Raw genomic sequence first — 12527 nt, forward strand, 5'->3', positions numbered from 1 at the left:
GAGACCCTTAGACTATTCCATTGGAAGGGTCATTGACGTGACCTTCAGAGCACCCCAGAGGATGGACCATTGGTGTAATTACTCAGACCACTCCAGAGAATTGACTACTAGAGTGACCTTCAGTCATCCCTTACATTCAAACTAACATTTTGATTGGGGAAGATTTACTGCATATACAAATTTTACAGCAATCTGTGTACACAACATAATCCATTTAATGGAAACTCGAGGCAATACTGCCTTTAAATTAGGGCTAAGTACTCAAGAGAATGGACGATTGGTGTTATCCTCAGACCATTCCACAGGATGGACTATTGGTGTAATGCCCACACCACCCTAGAGAATGGACCATTTTTAGAATGTTAGCCCAATCCAGTGGATGAACCATTGGTGTGATCCTCAGACCACCATAGAGAATGGATCATTGGTGTGATCCTCAGACCATGCCAAAGGATAGACCATTGGGGTCATTTTTCAGACCACTCCATAGGATGGACTGTTAGTATGATCCACCCTAAAAAATGGACCACTGGAGTGATTCTCAGGCCCATACAAAATTGAGCATTGGTGTGATTTTCAGACCCCTCCATAGTATGGCCCTTTGGCGTGATCTTCAGACCACTCTAAAGAATGGACCATTGGAGTGATTCTGGCCCATACAGAGAATAGAGCATTGGTGTGATCTTCAGACTCCTCCACAGCATGGATAATTGATGTGATCCTCGGACCACTCTAGAGGATAGACTATTGGTGTTATTCTCAGACCTATACAGAGTACAGACCATTGGTGTGATCCTAAGACCACTCTAGAGGATTACTCTAAATTTGACCCTCAGACCCATACAGTGGATGGACCATTGGCGTAGACCTCCGACCACTCCAGTGGATGGACCATTGGAGTGACCCTCCGTCATCCCTTACATTCAAAACACATTGTAATTGGGGAAGATCTACTGCATATACAAACATTTTTTTTCTATAAATATGGCATATTCTTTGCTATTTACATTGTACCTTAGATCTAAATATGTTGTGGAGCTAATTGTGACTCTTGGAAGCCTATAGACTATGTAACCTAAATCCAGTGAGCAGTACAAATCAATTTCCATGTGTTTGCTATGAACCAAGCGCTTAGTTGCCTATTTTTTGTGTCTCAATTTTTTTGCACATCTCAGGCCTTCATTTACCCGCCCTTCACTCCCACATCACGACTGCATTTTGAGAATCCTATGAATACGAGCCATAAGCAGTGAAAGGGGTCTGTCTTCGTATACATACTGGGGAGCCAACTATTTTTGGCATGATTTGCAAATTGATTGTTAACACAAGGTCCTATCAGTTGCTCTTTAAATTTTTCAAGTCCAGTCCCAGTTCTCTTCATTTGCAGTAGAGTTCCCCCACATGGCTTAAAAAGTTGACTAGACTCCAATTTTCATGTTCGTGTCCTTTGCGTTCCTCATGTTGTCTTGTGATAAACCATCACCTTCTCCGAAGTCACCGGTCTGGTCTCGGGACACCAGCTGCACCATCTCCTGAGACTTTACAGTGTCTCCATTGTGTTCCATGATAACACCGTCTTCTGGAGAAGCTTTGTTACCGTTAATCACCAACTTCTTCTTTTGGCCACACCTGCATAAAAGATGGATACTGTCAGTTATTTTGTACATGACAGGGACTAATCAATATTCAGGAGCCAGGTTTATACCTTCATGATTTATGAACTAGGCCACAAAGCATGAAATCCCTTAGGCCCTTCAGGATGCTCTTGGCGTTCTGGCCATTGAGGCAGCTGCCTGAGGCAAACTGTCAATATGGGTCTATACTTTTATATTTATGTAAACCTTTTTGGATATTTAGTTTCAGATTAAGATACCTTCGAAATATGCATTTGGTTAGTGATAGTCTTGGAGCATATCAGAAAATCATGAGATATCTAGTCAATGACGGTGGTGGTATGGGGTACATTGATGGCCTAATACATGGGGGTTGGGTTATGTATTTATGCCAAGATTGTTTTATTGTTTTATTGTTTCAGTCTAAGGTCAGGTTCACATCTACATTAAACATTTCATGCATGACCAACACGAATGGCACCCAATGGACTCCATTGACTTTTAGGAGGCCTGTTGGCTCTGACAAGTCATCCATTTTTAATTTTTTTTATTGTGCTGTAAGCTTTGCTTTTTTTTTTTTTTGCAAAATCGCAGATTCTGAGATTCTGAAAAAGGGAAAAAGGAGGCTTTGAGCAGAACTTCAGGCGCAGAGGTGAATCTAGCCTAAAGATGGGTATTTCTCCCATCTCCACCATATGCATCCACAATTGGCTTGGCCATGTAGATATTTGAGTTGAAGGAAGGGACGAAGCTGATGGCAGACACCTCTTATCTCTAACAGGAGCATAGGACTATCCAGTCACTCTTTCTCTCGATGGTAGATGTCAGGGGAAGAGTTAGGAGTTAGGATCTTTGGAAGTTTAGCCTAATGTCTATAGGTACCTAATCGCTACATCCTAGTCTGGTGGACACAGCACTTTTCTATAATTCTTAGGTAGGCCCAACTATCTAAAGCTCTTTGGTGGAAGCAGCTTACGGCTCATGTACTTGACGATAGATCCTGTACAACAACACGTAGAGTGCTTCTGCATCCATATTATAGACTTTTAGATAGTGTCAATCTGGAGTTTCTTGAACTTACCCAAGGAAATGATCTAGAGGGACAAATCATCAATATATATGGTATGATATGGACACTGAATAGGATCATAAGATTGAGACCTTATGCTCAGATCCTTCCTGGCCAAGTAGAAATGTCTCCAGCTAACTCAAGCTAGCATCAGTGTTGGTCTTGCTCCTCTAAAGGAACCTATACACCTTAGAGCATGCATGTGTTTTTAATGAGGAGAAAGATACCAGATACCTCTAGCTGTGGCTTATTTACCAGGAGACCAAAAGGTTTGGGCTTTGGAATGCAATGCGCCAATCCATCGCTTCCTCAGCACCATCTGTCGAGGGAGCATCAAGATATATAGATTCTGACAATAGTCTTCTGTTTATGTTGACACAAGGGTTTAGCTCTGGTAGATAGGGTAAGCGGGCGAAGTACAGAGGCAAAATAAAAGTTCTTAACTCAAAATGCCAGTGTTTATTCACACTTGAGGCAAATGCACAAAACAGCACATAACTTTGCAGTCTTGGTGTTAATTCACACACAATGGAAAGTTCATATAACACAAGTCACCTTGCTGGCAGTTCTGCCTCCAGTAGTCCACAGCAGGCTTTAGGGGGCCTGTTTCCCCAGCATGCGGCTCTCGGCCCTCCAGCACGGCACAAAGCCTCAGATCCCAAAAACAGAGACTTCTCTGCTGAACCCAGCTGCCTATTTAAGGACAGCCAGGTGTTGCCAAAACCCGGACCGGCACTTAAACTCCGGTCCGGTATTTAACCTCACCTGGCTGGAAACCAGCCCAGCCACACATGTTGGGAGGAAAATACCTGCCTTGCCAGACACAACCCCTCACTGTGTCACAGGATCTTAGGATAAATAATGTCTCAGGATATTTGGCCTGAGCATGGTCTGTCTACTTGGTCCTACCTCAGATATCCACTCTAAGGATTCATATATGATGCTATGACTATGTGAGGTCTGGGTAGATTCCATCATCCCAGCAGACCAAAGTTCTCACCTCATGAGTAGAATAGTATCAAATTTTGGATATTGGAAGTGGGATGATGAGGATACATGATATGAAGTTGTCACTTCTTTTAACATCGAAAAATACCAATTAAAACATTCCATGGATGCTAATGTGGGAGCCAGAGAATCAGTGCGGTTTTCAATAAAATTTTTGCAAGGCTTTCTTAGGGATTCGTCTCATGTAAAGTGAAATGAAAGCCATGTGTTCAGCCTAATAGAAAACAGTGGTCCCCGCATAGCGGACATGCCAGCAGTTCTTACTTTTTACGACATAGACTTGCTTGCCCAACTTGAGCCATGGGGGGGGGTCTGCAGATGGAGAATTACTACCTAAAAGCAGAGCTTGGTGCATTAGGCTGTTTTTTTTTTTTGTTTTTTTTTTTTTAAATGGCTTACAGTGGGGCAAATTTACTAATCCTGCCAGATTCAAGACAAATCTGCACCTTCAAGCTGTGTAGCCTTACTTTATACCACTTATTGATTGGCTTACTTTGTGACAGAATTTAGTGGAAGAATTTTAAGAATTTTGACACACATGTTGTACAAGAATTTGGAGCCCCAATTGTTTGCTTGGTTTGCATGGTGATAAAGTCTGCCCTGCAGATAGCCTCTGTAGAGAGAAGTTGGCATGATTTCCCTTCCCCATAAGCATTTCAACCCAAGGTTTAAGCCACCTATGGTGTGTCCACCTCTGCTCTCTAACAGTCTATACATAAAGCATGTATGGGCCCCATAGGGCGTATTTATATATTGTTGTGTATGCTACTGATCTAAAGTGATGGCTTCTCCAGATGTTTCCAGACTATCCAGGAGCTGAACTGGCAGCCTCCGCATACAAACTCTTATAGGAAAAAGCTTTCTCATCCTCACTGGACTCTTAAACTTCCTGCAATTCTACTTGGCGGGAATGTTTCTAATCAGGCGCGTTATATGCATTCCAGATACTGAGGGCCCGAGATGCTCTGTCCACAGAAGCAGTAGATACAGTCATCGTAGGGAAGGCATAGCAGAGGCATACCACTAGTTCTAATTCTGATGGGTTTGGGGGCCATAGGGTGTCCCTTAGGCTCCTGATCTGGGTGCAACTGCTATCTCTGCACCCCCAATAGCCCCATGGCTGATTAAAGGAGTCTGGTCTATTTATATTGAAGGCTTATCCTCAGGATAGACCATGAATATCTCATCAGTGGGGGTCTGACACACCGCACCCCCGGCGATCGGCTGCTGTGTAGTAGCTCTGGCACCAGCACTTCTTTGGGACCAGCACTGACCACTACACAATGGACAGAGCTGTTGTCCCGGTGCTGGAGCTATTGCAGAACAATTAATCAGCAGGGCGTTCCAGAGGCTCGCCGATCAGATATATACGACCTATCCTGGGGATAGACCATGATTATTAAAGTACCAAAAACTCTTTATGGCATGGGCCATGAAGTGTCAATTGCAATGCGAGGTAGTATTTCCCTATCTCCCTGTGATCAGACTTCTAGGTTTGGTCGCTCGCAAGTTTTGAAGTTGTAGGACGATGGCGATTTTTACCACAACAACCCAGTGAAGCTGTCTTGTGTCTGTATCCTCAGCCTTAAAGGTTTTTGGACCAGATCAGAAACACATGACTGATTTCTTCCAGAAATGGTATCGCTCTTGTCCATGGGCTGCATTCAATATTGCAGATTGGTCCCATTGAAGTGAATGAGGCGGCCGGTAAGGACAAGGGAGGCGCCATTGCCAGAAGAAAGGATAATGTGGGGAGTGTATGGTAGAGATGCTACTTACAATCTGCGGGCGTTGATGGCGATGCAGACTGAGAAGATCAGACCCAGGCACACCAAGGAGACGCAGACAATCAACCACTCTGTGAATAACAAAAAAACGATAAGTTTAATGCTCAATCATTTCTCCCGATCAAGGAGAGTGGAGTAAGTCATTGGCAGTGACAACAATCAGGCATGTTGAAATTTGACATCATATGTTGAGGTAGGCCCCCATACAGATGATGGTTGTCCTATGTACATCTAACGTTTATGGCTAGCATACAGGCGTCTAGTCTACAATAAATGTAGGTCATCAAATTAAGTACGTAATGAGCTTTTATTTTGCAATAGGCTTTTGTCTATGGTTGGTGTCTTACATAACCCTGACCACTATACAAGGCAGATCTTCTCCCAGCATCACAGGAACGTCTTCTCTCCTATCTTTCATTCCAGAGCACGTCACCGCATGGACAGGTAGGCTGTGACAAATGCCTTCCTCCAGTAATGGCTATGGACCTTCTGTATAGAGCAGGGATGGCCAACCTGTGGCTCTCCGGCTGTTCTAAAACTACCATTCCCACCATGCACTGCTGTAGGCTAAAAGCTGTAGGCAGTCTGTGCATGCTGGGAGTTGTAGTTTTGCAACAGATGGAGAGCCACAGGTTGGCCATCCCTGGTATAGAGCATGTGTTTGGAGGAGGAAGGATTCCAGCATCTGCTACAGACCATCCATGGTGATTTCGAGCTCAGGACTGAAAGAGAAGAAGCTCCGTCTTGCTTAGTGGACTGGAGTTCCGATCTTGAGGTACAAAGTAAGTAAAGAAGAAAAAATGGATTGCACTGCAGGAGAGTATGCTAGAAATAATCAAAGTCACAAAGTTATTTTCTTCCTATGTAAATCTTCAGTCAAATGGATTCATCCATGTCCATCAAACACAAACTGGGATGTAGAATTCTGAAATAAAATAGAAACCGCACGATGGTGTAGTAACTTCAAACAGAGTGCAACCTAGATACAGGTTCTACTCACAAAACTCAGATGGTAATGGGCGTAGAGGACCTGCTCAGCGCTGTCAAAGACCCAGGAGCTGCACACCTCAGATGCGGTTCACCAGACCCGACGGACGGACAGAATCTTAAATCATTTCCACAAGCACAGGCTGGATCTCCAGGTAAAAACCACTTAGGCAGAATGTCAAACTTTACACTCCTCAAAATCTCGGAAGAAAGATATCCGCCAATGGTGAAGTACATACCACAAGGTTGAATAAAAATGGATTTATTATACTCACAAACAACGCAAGTTTTGGAGCAAATTTAAAACAGGTACAAAGTGCCCGACCCGGGTTTCGCCATAATGCTTCGTCTGGGGCGTATGTTCCTAATTGCATGCAGCTGAATAAAAAGGATCCAAAGTACCTCCCTTATTGGGTGTCATAGAACTTATAACAAATATATATATTTGTTATAAGTTCTATGACGCCCAATAAGGGAGGTACTTTGGATCCTTTTTATTCAGCTGCATGCAATTAGGAACATACGCCCCAGACGAAGCATCATGGCGAAACCCGGGTCGGGCACTTTGTACCTGTTTTAAATTTGCTCCAAAACTTGCGTTGTTTGTGAGTATAATAAATCCATTTTTATTCAACCTTGTGGTATGTACTTCACCATTGGCTGATATCTTTCTTTCCGAGACTTTGAGGAGTGTAAAGTTTGACATTCTGCCTAAGTGGTTTTTACCTGGAGATCCAGCCTGTGCTTGTGGAAATGATTTAAGATTCTATCCGTCCGTCGGGTCTGGTGAACCGCATCTGAGGTGTGCAGCTCCTGGGTCTTTGACAGCGCTGAGCCGGCTCTCTACACTTATTACCATCTGAGTTTTGTGAGTATAACCTGTATCTAGGTTGCACTCTGTTTGAAGTTACTACACCATCGTGCGGTTTCTATTTTATTTCAGAATTCTACATCCCAGTTTGTGTTTGATGGACATGGATGAATCCATTTGACTGAAGATTTATATAGGAAGAAAATAACTTTGTGACTTTGATTATTTCTAGCATACTCTCCTGCAGCGCAATTCATTTTTTCTTCTATTTCATTGTGTGGACTTTTGCTCACTTGTGTCCAGGATTTTGCAGCGCTAGAGAGTTTAATACTTGAACAGAATTTGTACCTTATTTTCCCTACAAAGTAAGTAAAGTATATTACAAAATGACCATCAATTACCTGTATTTTTGTTAGACCAGAAACCTCTTTACAGGACCACAGCGCACAGACAGCCTGACCATACAGCTGTATGGGACCCTCTGATGTAGACTGTGCATATTGGATCTCTTCTTTGAGAGGACCACCCCTCTAGAAGACTATTCTTCATTGCAGTTTTGGTCATCTTAAAGCAGTTTCATGTGTCATTTATAATAATGGTGCTTTCTGGACCCCCTCAGGGAGAGGGGCCAGGCGTGACTGATGTCCCTTTGGTGACACCAAGGTCCCACCTTGTAAGGGTGGAGAACTTTTTTTGTTGGTTTTGGTTTTTCTTCTGTCTCTATTTTTCATTTCTCTAACCCTGGAAAATTATTTTCCTTTCCAGTGGCAAAAACACTTCCTAATGTCTATGCAAAGTTACCCTTTAACTGAGGATTACATTAGTATTACAGATCCTGACTCGCCCACCGGCAATTCTAAATGTCGCACAGATCATGGAAATAACCACACGACCCTTGTGTATATTCACTCGAAAATGTCTGTGCAGAAGATATATCCCGTTTATTGTGATATGTCCTGGCAGAAGCTGGTCATGGGCAGAGGCGTCACGTCAAGCTTTATGGCGTCGAGGAGCAAGGCTGGTTTTGCCTGCCTCTTCATCACCCCCTATAGCTGTGCCTCTTGTTCTAGATTGCGGCATTTCTACCACTGAAATCAAGGAGCATCTTTCATGTCTGTTGTTCCTGAGGTAGGACTTGGGTCTTGAGGGTAGGGCTTAGCCTTTAGGCTTATCTGTCTTAATAGGCCCTATTATATAAGATAAGAAAAAAAGGGTCTGCTTTTTTTTCCTCCTAGAAACAGCACCAATCTTGTCTGTGCATCTCAGCCCCATTGACTTTGAAGGTGGTGTGGGACAACCCTTGCCTATATGCCAGAGTGGACAACCACTGCACCTCTGGACGACTCTGGGCATCTTGTCATACCCTATTTATCCGTTGCAGGGTAAATATGCATCTGCTTCCCCCGGCAATAACAGCAGACTGCTGATGGGTCCTGATTTGGGGAAGGGGATGTCCATTTCACCTTTCACAAGGGTTATCAAAAAACATTCCCATCTGCTTATAGATATAGATTTTTCTTTCTGTAATCTGAGAAAGTTTTCTGACAACCCTATTAGGGGCAATAACGGTAGCCATATTGGTTGTCAAATTATTCAGAAGCCGATATGACTAGAATACGGCTTGACTCCTTACCTGGAACTGCTGCCTTCCTTCGATGTTTGTTCTTACTGGAGTCTGAACTTCCTTCGGTTGGTCCTCCAAAAGGAGACTTCGGGTCATACTCAGTAGAGTCAGGCTCAGGAGTCATTTCAATGTTGCCATCCTTATCATCTTCCAAAGGTTTCCCGTCTGTGAAATAAAGAAAATAATGGGTAAGAAGAGCATGTGGCCATCAATATGTCCACTGCTATAAGAAATAACCTGTGCTACTGTTCAGTATATTATAATGGACTCCAATGGGGATGGGTGGGTCTACTATCTTCCAATTTCTAGACTAGACTCAACACAGCAGGTCCTGAGAATATGTGTAGGGTGGAGCGAGATGTGATGGTATTACACAGATGGAAGCCTAATAAACAAGAAAAGAGGAGGGAAATTCTAGGGGGCACTGCTCAGCAGCCAATATGGTGGCCAAATGGCAAGGAAACCCAATTGACTCAATAGCATAAGTAGTACATGTCAATTGGCTACTGGGTACAGTGATTTAGTAGACCCTTGATTTATCCTGTGCCCTAATCAATTTAAAGTGGGCAATGAGGTATCTTCTCCACCATAGAGGTAACCAGGGTCAGACTAGCTCTCCCAATTACTGTACCAAAAGATCCTAAATGGGGTCCAAAGGCATGTCTTGAAGCTTCTTAACTCCAATGCAAGATCTGTAACAACCCCACCACCACCACCACCACACCACACACAGACACACACATCATATTAAATTTATAATACTGGCATCTTCCCAAGTAGTAAAAGGGCCTTTGGGGGCCCTTGAGGACAAGGGCCCAGGTGCTACCCCTGAACTGGTCCAGTTTCTAAGAAAAGGGCTTTAAATGGCTTGCCCCAGAATGACAATGTATCACCTATCCACAGAACAGGAGAAAAGTATCTGATTAATGGGGGTCTAACCAGTAGGACTCCTACTGATCACAAGAACGGGGGTCCTGTGTACCCCATCTGAACTGAGAAGTGGTCAAGTAGGAACACCGCTGCTCTATTCTATGTCTATGGGACTGCCAGAGGTGGCTGAGCAGCAGTGCACATGATCAACCACCACTCCATTCAACAGGGTGACCCTGTTCTTGTGATCAGAGTTGGGTTCTCAGTGATTGTTACCTAATCTGTGGATAGGTGATAAGATATAATTCTGGTACAACCCCTTTAGACTTCCAGCAGAAGACAACCTCATTTGGAGGTGACTTTGGAGCCATTCACTTTCCACTATTAAACCTTGTTGATAAAAGATCTTGGCATGGGAGACTCTTCTGCCATCCAAATCTATGATATGTCTCCAAAATTCATTTTTTGTGTTCATTTTGGAGGCAGATGCAAGAAATTGTGGAATCTTGACTATGTAACCTCAGTCCATCAAGTCTTCAGATTTTTGGCTACTTAAGAAACGGGAGCAAAATAGAAAAGCACATACACGGTGCAAGAAAACAAGCTGGATCTGGTGGCTAGTACATAAAGCAGAGCCCAAACTGATGGCTACTGGACAAAGCAGACCCAATGACAAAGCTATTTCTTGTGTGTCGGTATTGAAAGCTAGCCACAAGTGCTGGACAAACTCACAGAGTGAATATCTATGGTGGCAAGTGTGCAAAGCGGACCCACAACTGGTGCAAATACTTACTGAGCCCTGACTCCATGGATGACTTCTCCATAAGAAGATGCTGACAGAGCTCAACTGGCATTTTAAAGAAGGAAACATTGAGGAACACTTCAATTTGGTCAATTTTTGACTGAAATCCATAATTGGGGTCAATAATGTAGATGATACATCTTACACTGTAAGTGTTTTCCCCAAAAAATGATCAATATACTCACCTTTAGCTAATGTTACCTCATCCTGTGTAAAGAACAAAGAGAAATACTGAGATTTGCCCACCACCAATGACAGAGGGTCACCACCAAGAGGACCACCACCACCATCCACAGATCTACAAACTACTGGTTCTACATATAAATTTAATAATGCAAGGTCTCTGACCTTTGCATTGTCTTTGAGTCCCACACTATATTAAACTACGGAAGGGCAACTTCCTACCATTGAAAGATCCTGTCTCCCGTTGAATAGTTGGATCTGTAGCTGGTCTGTTGTCTTCAGAGCCGGCCAAAAAGTCATCATCGGTCGTCATCATTACTTCGATGAAACCATCATATTCATTAGTTTGATCGATTTCGTTGGGTCCTAAATTAGGACTCTTAATGCCTCCCTCATCTTCTTTAGTTCCAAGGTGATCGCCTGAATGTTCTGGAAACTCGGTAGACATCAGAGGGTGGATTGTCCTGTCCTCAACAAGACCTCCTTGCTCAGTTAGTGACGAACTTATGTCTTGTCCAGGGTGAGTAGGACTCACTTCACTGGACGGAGAATGATGGATGTCTCCTAACGTGCGGGAAGAGAGCAAGGAGATACTTACATAGGAACAGTATTCCCTATGGACATTTAGGGGTTACTTTTCCTTCATGGGCAATTGTCATCTACACACATTGGACAAAGCCATAGGCAGAGTCGACTATTCCAGCTTACCAGTAACTAACCAGGACCAATACTTGAGTTATACTGGACAAATCTACTTATAACCCACCAATTAACTTAGAATTGGTATTACGGGTGACTGTATTCACTATGACTCAGAATGCAAGCCATAAATAATACATGGCTCAATCATATCCCCATTTATCTAGGATAAATATTCTCCTCTTTAGTACAATGACTTCCTCCGGGTTTCAGAAAGTAGACAGAGTGGTAGTTTCGCTACACCAAAAAAAAAATGGGCTATGTAATGATGCTTAATATTCTAGAACTGCAAAGTACTTGCTTTTTTAAAATTATTATCTGGTTGACGGAAAAAGTCTATTTGCAATGTATCTTTATAGCAGTTGGGGCTTCAAATCCCCTGCATTGACATAAATGATACATTTATCGATGCCCAATGCCATCACTAGGAGGAGCTGCATACTGAAATCTTTGAATTGACATTGTTGTGTATGCAATAAACTCTTAAGCTCCCCCTAGTGGTGACTGCACAAAGCCAAAATGTCATCATTGCTAAATTAGAAAATGGAGCTCCCATTCCGATAAACACATAATAAATGTTGGACTTCAGTATATGGGGGGGGGGAGAGCGGGCATTCACTTTACAACATTATTATCTCTCCCATACAATATACAGGAACTTTTTGATAAAATAAAGGCTGACCTTCTTCAGTTGGGTCATAGGAGGGCAAGCTCTTATTATGGTAGTCATACTGTTCACAGGTCTTCTCGCTTGTTTCTAGAGAAAAGTACAAAAAAAGAACATTACCTTCATGAACATTTCAATACTGCTTCTTCCTACGCCCTAAAATCCCAAAATGTGCTAGATTAACTGCATGACATGAACCCGACCGGAGAAATGAAAGTATAAATTTATCTGGTCTCCATAAAGCACAAAAAGCCTCCAATAAGGACTGTCTTCCTACACAAATGAAAGTGAAATGTGTCCATCTGCTTAGGTTGTGAATTTGGAAACCTCTCCCTTTGATTTAAATAATTGGTTGCAGCTTCAAACATTGAAAAATTAGGCAAAGGAGGCAACTGTGCTTCCACCTG

General features: G+C 42.9%; 1 protein-coding gene across 3 annotated transcripts in view; it reads right to left on the reverse strand.

Moving 5' to 3' along the window:
- Positions 1 to 589: 589 nt before the first annotated feature.
- The window catches only part of CD44 (CD44 molecule (Indian blood group)), a 44673-nt gene continuing 32735 nt past the window's right edge, over positions 590 to 12527 (reverse strand). Inside the window, exons 4-8 of one of the 3 annotated variants that reach the window (XM_040410634.1) lie at positions 12136 to 12210; positions 10977 to 11318; positions 8909 to 9064; positions 5470 to 5548; positions 590 to 1629 (exon numbers count right to left, since the gene is read on the reverse strand). In XM_040410634.1, coding sequence (XP_040266568.1) covers positions 1419 to 1629; positions 5470 to 5548; positions 8909 to 9064; positions 10977 to 11318; positions 12136 to 12210 — 863 coding nt within the window. In that variant the 3' untranslated portion in view covers positions 590 to 1418. Of the gene's footprint in view, positions 1630 to 5469; positions 5549 to 8908; positions 9068 to 10976; positions 11322 to 12135; positions 12211 to 12527 lie in introns of all 3 variants that reach the window. The other 2 variants (XM_040410633.1, XM_040410635.1) reach the window with 2 other exon arrangements.

Source organism: Bufo bufo, chromosome 10 (genome assembly GCF_905171765.1).
Source record: "Bufo bufo chromosome 10, aBufBuf1.1, whole genome shotgun sequence".
Lineage (NCBI taxonomy): Eukaryota > Metazoa > Chordata > Amphibia > Anura > Bufonidae > Bufo > Bufo bufo.